The sequence below is a fragment of the Tyto alba genome, unplaced genomic scaffold (assembly GCF_018691265.1).
Source record: "Tyto alba isolate M040663 unplaced genomic scaffold, T.alba_DEE_v4.0 Super-Scaffold_200000175, whole genome shotgun sequence".
NCBI lineage: Eukaryota > Metazoa > Chordata > Aves > Strigiformes > Tytonidae > Tyto > Tyto alba.
The window spans coordinates 198,424-207,431 of NW_024881290.1; the positions used below are offsets into that span (position 1 = coordinate 198,424).

Genomic DNA, 9,008 nt, shown 5'->3' on the forward strand with positions numbered 1-9,008 from the left:
CAGACACCAGCACTGTGGAAATCCCCTTTTATTACAGACAAGTGACACAGGAGACCAGATGTACCATCATGCCAGAGACATGTACCAAGGCCTCTTGGTCAGACAGACTGGGTTTATGTCTCTGGAGAGCTGGAGTGGATGTATACATGCCTGAACAACTATTATTATCACAAGTCAAATGCCTAAAGCAGAGGAGGAGCTGTTCTTGAGATGATCAAGAAATCCTTGTGAAAAGCCATGGGCAGCTTATTGCTGCTTGAAAACAAGTGATTGAATCAGCTCCTTTAGTGTGTCTTTGAGATCCCGGTTCCTCATGCTGTAGATGAGGGGGTTCAATGCCGGGGGCACCACTGCATACAGAACAGCCACCTCCAGATCGAGAGCTGGGGATGAGATGGAGTAGGGCTTCAAGGAGGCAGCCATGCCAGAGCTGATGAACAGGGAGACCACGACCAGGTGAGGGAGGCACGTGGAAAAGGCTTTGTGCCGTCCCTGCTCAGAGGGGATCCTCAGCACGGCCCTGAAGATCTGCACATAGGACAGGACAAGGAACAGAAAACACCCACAAGCTACACAAAGACTAACAACAGTAAACGCAGCTTTCCTGATATAGGAATCTGAGCAGGATAGCTTGAGGAGCTGAGGAACTTCACAAAAGAATTGGTCCATGGCATTCCCTTGGCAGAATGGAATTGAAAATGTGTTTCCAGTGTGCAGCACCGCATTGAGAAAACCACCACCCCAGGCAGCTGCTGCCATTTTGATGCAAGCTCGGCTGTCGATGAGGGTCACATAGCGCAGGGGTTGGCAGATGGCAACATAGCGGTCATAGGCCATGACAGTGAGAAGGTAACATTCTGAAGAAACAAAGAAGAGAAACCAAAAGACCTGGGCAGAACAGCCTGAAAAGGAGATGACCCTGGTGTCCCAGAGTGAGTTGGTCATGGATTTGGGGACAGTGGTGGAGATGGAGCCTAGGTCGATGAGGGAGAGGTTGAGGAGGAAGAAGTACATGGGGGTGTGGAGGTGGTGGTCGCAGGCGATGGCTGTGATGATGAGGCCGTTGCCCAGGAGGGCAGCCAGGTAGATGCCCAGGAAGAGCCAGAAGTGCAGGAGCTGCAGCTCCCGTGTGTCTGCAAATGCCAGGAGGAGGAACTGGGTGATGGAGCTGCTGTTGGACATCTGCTGCCTCAGAGCAAGGGGACCTGTCCAGGGAGGAAAAGAGAGTGAGAAGTTAGAGGAGACTTTTCTGAGCAAAATCAAAGGAATTTCTCATGGATCCTCCTCCCGCCTGTACTCACCCCTTTTTCATTTTCCAGGAGACCTTCCTTCAGCTCCATGGCTGGAGCTCTGGTTGGTGCTGCCTGAGTGTGCCATGAGGAGCAGAGCCTCTTCTGGCTGGCTTCTCAAGAGTCAACCCTACTTTGCAATTGTAGGTTCACGGGAATGGTAGAGGCAGGCGCCAGACCTGAGATGGAGGGGCGATCTCAGATATTTTATGGCACCCTGAAAACCCATGAGACACTGATGAGAGCAGAGGGATCCACTGCAAACCATTAAATGTCTCATCGCTTTTCAAGCTCTCAGCACCCCAATTCTAGCCAAGGACAGGGAACCAGGGAGTTGGGGTTTCTCAGCCTGGAGAAGGCTCTGGAGAGACATTCTAGTGGCCTTCCAGTACTTAAAGGGGGCCTACAGGAAAGATGGGGAGGGACTCTTTATCAGGAGGTGTAGGTATAGGACTAGAGTATTGGTTTTAAACAGAAAGAGGGTGGATTTAGCTTAGATAGAAAGAAAAAACGTTTCCTGTGAGGGTGGTGAGGCACTGGAACAGGTTACCCAGAGAAGCTGTGACTGCCACATCCCTGTAAGGGTTCAAGGCCAGGTTGGACGTGGCTTTGAGCGACCTGGTCTAGTGGAAGGTGTCCCTTCCCATGGCAAGGGAGTTGGAATGAGCTGATGTTTAAGGTCCCTTCCAACCCAAACCATTCTGTGATTCTATGACACATGTGGGTCATTTAACAGGCCCAACAGCATTTCTTCAGTCATAGCATCACTGTGCTTCTCCATGGGTCTTTCAGATAACACAGAGGTGCTATGGAGCCGATTTGCATCCTGGAGGACAGCTCACAGATCGCAAGGACACCTCCAGGAGATAACCAAGTGTCCTAATAATGGTATCTCATGAAGGGATGACATCAACGTTGCTGGGTGGCTGCTCTCAGCCTCTGTGCAGTTCAGAGGGAAATGAGCAAGATGCTGGAGAGCTGCTCCATGGCTCAGCTGGAGCTCTGGCTGCAGAGGGGGTGGTTCATGCTTTGGACCCCACAGCCCTGATGGCAGAGTCTTTGTTAGGTGGGAAAGGAGGCAAGAGGGCTTACTCAGAGGAAGGGGTCTGCATTGGAGGGGACGAAATGGAGTTTTCAGAATTCTCCCTCCCCCAACATTTCTGGCTTTAGTTTCCTGAAATAAAGCCCAACACCACAAATCTATTCACAGTAATCCCTGCATTGATGTTCCACTTGAAAAGCCCCCTAGGAAATGTCTGGGGGTGATGTGCAGCTGTGAGCAGCCCTGAACCACACAGCACCCTCTCAACAGCAGAAGGACCCTGCCCTGATGAGGATCGCTCCTCCTCCCCACAGCACCGTGGGGAGCTCCCCGGGCAGGTTGAGAGCTGACCCTGGCAGGCGGCAGAGTCCCTGCCCCAGCACATAGCCCCCTGGGGTGCAGGGACCCTGCTGGGAAGAACAGCCCTGGGCACCCCTGCCTGCACACCTGGCTGCACACCCCTGAATCCAGCCCCAGGAAAAGGGAGATGGGATGCCCTGTCCCTCTGCAGGTGCAGCAGGGAAGCCCTGCTCTGCACCATGTCCTTCTCCACACAAAAGAAACCCTGAGAGCCATCCTGCCAGATCCTATCTGCTCTGGGATGGGCCAGGTCTAAGAGACCCTCCAGGACTCTCAGGTACATTGCCCTGCACCCACAGACTTACCGAGTCAAGGGCTGTGAAGATATCTCCCGCAGTGAGCTCTCAGCACCCTCCCACTCCACGCTGCCTGGAACCTTTCCCTGCCTCGCTGCTCTGCCCTGGGTGCCTGCAGGCAGTGCCCCCAGCCCTGCTGCGCTTTGCAGAGGAGCTGCTCCTGGGCAGAGCTGTCTCTCACAAGCACTGCTCAGTGGCCAGGAGCTCCCTCCAGCCCAGGAGCCCGGCCCAGCTCAGCAGCAGGGGACCAGCTCAAGGTGGCTCTTTCTATGTCCCCTCTGAGCTCCCCCCAGGTGACCCTGAAACTCCAGGGGAACCTACGTTGAAGCAGACTAAAGCAATCACTGATGTTCCCTCCCTCAGCTGGGGAGAAATGTTTATTTCCAGCAGTGTCATTTCTCCTATCAGAGACAGATTTGGGCAGGAGAATCAACTTTTATTTTCCCAGTATTAGGTTGGAAACCAAGAAGGTTACAGGGAGGGACATAATTTATCCAAATTGGTTCAGCTGAGTCTATCAAGGCATCTCATTCTGGGTTGGAAGTCCTGGTGCTAGAAGGGGACTCAGCTTCCTTCCATGCCTGCCATAAAGCCTCTGGAGTTGGGATTCCTCTGCCTCAGTTCAGGCCTGTACAAAATCTGTTCCTATTCAGTATGTTCATGGCAGCCTAGAGGAGCTTTCAGCTGACCAAATGGAGTCATGTGCCATACGAGAGCTCAGTCTCTCTCCTTCTATTCTCCATCAGTTCACTGTTCTAGAACTCCACTGACTGTGATGGCACTTGTCTCATGGACATCCCTCCAATGCCAAAGCTAATCCACAACAGCTTCTTTATGTACAGGAAATCAGGCAAAAATGTCTGCAGGGATGAGCAAGGGCACCCTGGCCAAACTCAAGCACAGAGAGGAAGTATAAAAAGGGTGGAAGCAGGGACAGGCAACCTGAGAGGAATAGAGAGACATTGTCCAAGCATACAGAGGCAGGGTAGGGAAAACCAAGGCCCAAGCAGAATTGAATCTGGCTAGGCATGTCAAAGGCAACCAGAAGGGCTTCTGTAAGTACATGGCTGATAAAAGGATGGTTGGGGAAAATGTGGGCTTGCTGCTGGATGAGGCAGGGGACCCTGTGACACAGAACATCAGAAAGTCTGAGGTCCTCAATGCCTTCTTCACTTCAGCCTTTATCAGCAAGACCAGCCTCAGGAATGCCAGGTCCTAGAGAGCAGGGTGAAAGGCTGGAACAAGGAAGAGGTACCCTTGGTGGAAGAGGATCTGGTCAGGGAATATTCAAACAAACGGGATGTACATAAGTCCATGGGCCCTGATGGGATACACCCATGAGTGCTGAGGGAGTTGTCAGATGTCTTTGCAAGGCTCCTCTTGATAATCTTTGATCACTCCTGGTGACTGGGAGAAGTGCCTAAAGACAGGAGGAACTCAAATTTCAGTCCTAGCTTCAAGAAGGGCAAGAAGGAGGACCCACAGAGATTCAGATCAGTCAGCCTCATCATGATCCATGGGAAGGTATTGGAGCATCTAATTCTAGAAACCATTGCCAGGCACATGAACATCAAGAAAACCTCCTGCAATTTAATGATTATCTTCACAGACAAGGGGAAGTCAGTGGTTATTGTCTGCCTTGACTTCTTCAAGGCTTTTAACACTGTCTGCCATAAGATGGTCATAGGGTAGCTGTTGAAATCTGGGCCGGATGAGCAGACAGCGAGGTTAATTGAAAAGCGGCTGAACGCCTTGGCCCAGTGATGAGTAACAAAAAATCTAGATGGAGACCAGAAACTTGCCAAGGATCAACACTGGGTCCAATCCTGCTCAAAATCTTCACGAATGGTCTGAATGATGGGGCAGAGTGTACCCTCAACAGGTTTGCTTATGACACCACTCTGGGAGGAGTGGCTTTTACACTAGGTGGGGTGTGTTGCAATACAGAGGGGCCTCAACAAGCTGGAGAAATGGTCTGACAGGATGTCCTGCTTTGGGCTGGAATCGAGTTAAAGTTTCTTTTTGGCAACTAGAATAGTGCTGTGTTTTGATTCAGCATGGGGTTTTGTATGAGAAGAGTGCTGATAGCACACAGATGCTTTAGGCTGCTGCTAAGATTTCAAGGAATCTCCAACTCCTTATGTCATGCCTGTGCTCAAGTGCACAAGAAACAAGGAGGGAGCATGACCAAAACACTGGACCCACACTGGCCAATTAAATACTCTATATCATGTAACATCATGCTCAGTCTATAGAGGAGGTGTGGTAGTGAAGGGCCTCTCTCTTGTTTCCAGAACTGCAATTGCAGGATCCTGGTGTTTAGGGATTGCTAGCTGGGAATGGGCTGGGTATTGGCCAGCGGGTGGTGAGCAATTGCCTTGTGCATTGCCCTTTTATACTTTCTATTACTGTCATTGTTTTATGTTATTACCATTATTAAACTGTTTCTATCTCAACCTGTGAGTCTCCCTTTACCCATCCAATTCCCTCCCCCACTCCCAGGTGTCCCATGACACAGGAACATCCTGAAGTTCAACAAGAAGTGCCATGGCCTGCTCCAGGGGAGGAACAACCCTATGCACCACTATATGCTGGGTCTCCCAGCTTGAAAGCATCTGGGAGAAAAGGTCCTCCGGGTCCTGATGGACATCAAGTTGAACATGAACCAGCATTGTGCTCTTGCATGAAAGAAGGTGAATGGTCTCCTGGGCTGCATTAGACAAATATTGCCAGGAGGTCAAAGGAAGTGATCCTTCCCCTTGCTCTGGTTTGGGCAGGAATAGAGTTCATGTTCGGGCTGTAGGAGTGCTGATGGTACACTGAGATTTGAGGGACTGTCCAGCTCCACGTGCCCTGCCTGTGTGTGGGCATGCGGGGGGCGGGGGCAAGCGCAGCTGGAATGCTGGGCCCAGACTGGCCGCTACTCCATGTTATGTGACGTTATGATCACTATATAAAGGAAGCAGTGGGAGGGAAGGCGCGCTCTCACTTCTGGGATTGTTGCTGTAGCATCTTTGTGTTTTGGGATCACTAGTCGGGAGCAGGTGGGTGTCAGTCGGCAGGTGGTGAGCAGCTGTACTGTACATTACCCCTTGATATTGCTCCCATGGTATTATTCCGTTACTGCTATTAAACTGTTTTTATCTCAACCCACGAGTCTCCCTTTGCCCCTCTGATTCCTTCCCCATTCCCAAGTGGGGGGAGGGTGGGTGAACAGCTGCATGGTGTTTAGCTGCTGACCAGGCTCAAAACACGGCAGTCCTTTTTAGCGCCCAATATGGGGCACGAAGGGGTGAGAAAACAACAGATTTGATCTGTGTGTCCTATCAAATTTGTTATAATGCCAACTGCCCATGCTGTTATAATGTCATTCACTTGGCTCCTAGAATCACGGGTTTCATTGCTACAATTGTGTTACACATCATATTACTTACCGTATATAGTGTCCATGCCGCTGATTATTACCTGCGGGAATTGGATTAAGATTTTTGCCTTGCTGTATTATGTAACAATAATCTATGGCATGATAAAATTGTCGATCCTGAGAGTAGTGGGACATTTGTACTCAGCGTGGTCATCGTCTGTATACACTGGGGGGCACCTAGTGGAATGGGTTACTAACTACACCCTCCACCTTTTCTCCTCGGAGAGCCCACCCAAGGGGGAGATACCTTCTTCCATCTTTCCCTTCTCCAGGTTATTTGCAAGTATGCTTGAGAATGCTGAGAATTCTGAATATCCATGGAATGCTCGCATTAACACTTTCTCACTGCTGGGAGCTGTTGTATTACTGAATGTGGTTCAGGTTTTGTTTAGGGTTAAGCAAATGTTTCTGAATGCCACCCAGAGGCCTACCCCAAATTTGGAGAGTTATGGGTGGCTGGGAGTGTGGGGTAGCATGGGCAAGTACCTAGGACAGTGGGGACCTCTGATGTTTTGGAACTTCACCCCTGAACAAGTGCAGAATCCTGAGAAACTAATAAAATATTTAGAAAAGGTGTGCTGTCATCCTGACACCTCAAGAGAGACGCAGATCATTGCAACGTGCTGGGGCCTGGCCCATGCCTACCGAACCCTGCTTGCCACTATGCAGTATCCTCAAAAGGAAGAGGTCTCTGCATCTGAGAACAAAACAACAGCCACTGCAACCACTCCGACACCTTCAACTCGGGCAACAGACACTGCAGCCACTCCAATTCCGGCAACAGGCACTGTAGCTAATCTGACCCCTATGATAAATACTGTGGGTGAACCAGAGAACCAATCCACGACGTTGTCAGTTGCTCCCATACAGAAGAAGAAATACACAAAAAAAAATCACCTAGTATTGTAAAAGATGATGATGAACCAGGGCCATCATGAGAACAGGAGGAGGAGGCAGAGCCAGTGGTAATCACCCAATCCCTATCCCTGAGTGAACTACGAGACATACGAAAGGATTTCAGTCGCCATCCACGTGAACACCTCCTTACCTGGCTGCAATGATGCTGGGATAGCGGGGCCAACAGTGTGGAATTGGAAGGTAGAGAAGCCAGGCAACTGGGATCCCTGTCCAGGGACGCAGGCATTGACAAGACCATTGGAAGAAGGACACAAACTCTCAGCCTCTGGAGAAGACTATTGTCAGGTGTGAGGGACAGATATCCCTTCAAGGAAGATATGTGTTATCCAAGTAAGTGGACCACCATGGAGAGAGGCATCCAATACCTGAGGGAACTGGCTGTGCAGGAGATGGTTTATTATGACCCAGACAATGTGCAGCTACCCACAGACCCAGATGAAGTACAATGCATCCAGCCCATGTGGCGGAAGTTTGTACGGAGCATGCCACTGTCACATGTCAGTGTATTAGGAGCAATGGACTGGAGAGATGAAGAGGGCCCAACTGTGGACGAATTGACTTGCTGACTCCAGCAATACAAAGAAAGTCTCTCTTCCTCCATCGTCACAGCTATGGAGAAACTATCCTGAAAAGTCCAACAACTCATAGAGGACATGTCTAGTTCTCCACCTGCATGAGCTAAGGTCTCAACTATCAGGAGAAAATGGTTCCCTACTCAAGATAGACGATACACACCACAGGGGAACCTATGGTATTACCTGCATGGCCATGGAGAAGACATGAGAAAATGGGATGAGAAATCTACCTACCTTCTAAGAGAGCGGATTTGAGAGTTGGAAGGAAGAATGGATACAAATCAAGATTCTTCCTGGAGAAGTGCCTCTCCAGTCTCCACTAATCAGTTACCCAAACTGTGTAGAAGAGTTGACTTTGCTCCTGATCCTTCTGAGTCGTACTTACAGGAAGTGAGTAATCAAGATGAGACTGAGACCCATGCAGACCACACTAACCCTTTCACTGACAATGGATACTATGACCAGCATTAGAGGGGCCCTGCCTCCAGCCAGGACTGTGTGGATTACTGGACTGTGTGGATTCGATGGCCTGGCACATCCGACCCCCAGGAGTATAAGGCTTTGGTGGACACTGGTGCCCAGTGCACCCTGATGTTGTCAGATTTCCAAGGGACAGAGGCTATCTGTATCTCAGGAGTGACAGGAGGTTCTCAACAGCTGACTGTGTTGGAGGCTGAGGTGAGCCTAACCAGGAATGAGTGGAAAAAGCACCCTGTTGTGACTGGCCTGGAAACTCCATGCATTCTTGGAATAGATTATCTCTGGAGAGGGTATTTTAAAGACCCAAAAGGGTACAGATGGGCTTTCAGTATAGCTTCCTTGGAGGCGGAGGAAATCAAACAGCTGTCCACTCTGCCAGGGCTCTCAGAGGATCCTTCTGTTGTGGGACTGCTGAAGGTTGAAGAGCAACAGGTGCCGATTGTTATTACAACTGTGCACTGATGGCAATATTGCATCAACCGAGTCTCTGTAGTTCCCATTCACCGACTGATTCATTGGCTAGAGAGCCAAGGGGTGATCAGCAAGACTTGCTCACCTTTTGACAGCCCCATAGGGCCAGTGCGGAAGTCTAATGGAGAGTGGAGAATGACAGTGGACTATTGG

General features: G+C 50.1%; 1 protein-coding gene across 1 annotated transcript; it reads right to left on the reverse strand.

The window, feature by feature from the left end:
- Positions 1-246: 246 nt before the first annotated feature.
- Positions 247-6,437, reverse strand: LOC116962771 (olfactory receptor 14C36-like). Its single transcript, XM_032997576.2, has 2 exons — positions 6,422-6,437; positions 247-1,205 (listed from the first exon to the last, which is right to left on the reverse strand). The coding sequence occupies exons 1-2, from the start codon at positions 6,435-6,437 to the stop codon at positions 247-249; spliced, it is 975 nt and encodes a 324-aa protein (XP_032853467.2).
- Between the last annotated feature and the right edge of the window lie 2,571 nt (positions 6,438-9,008).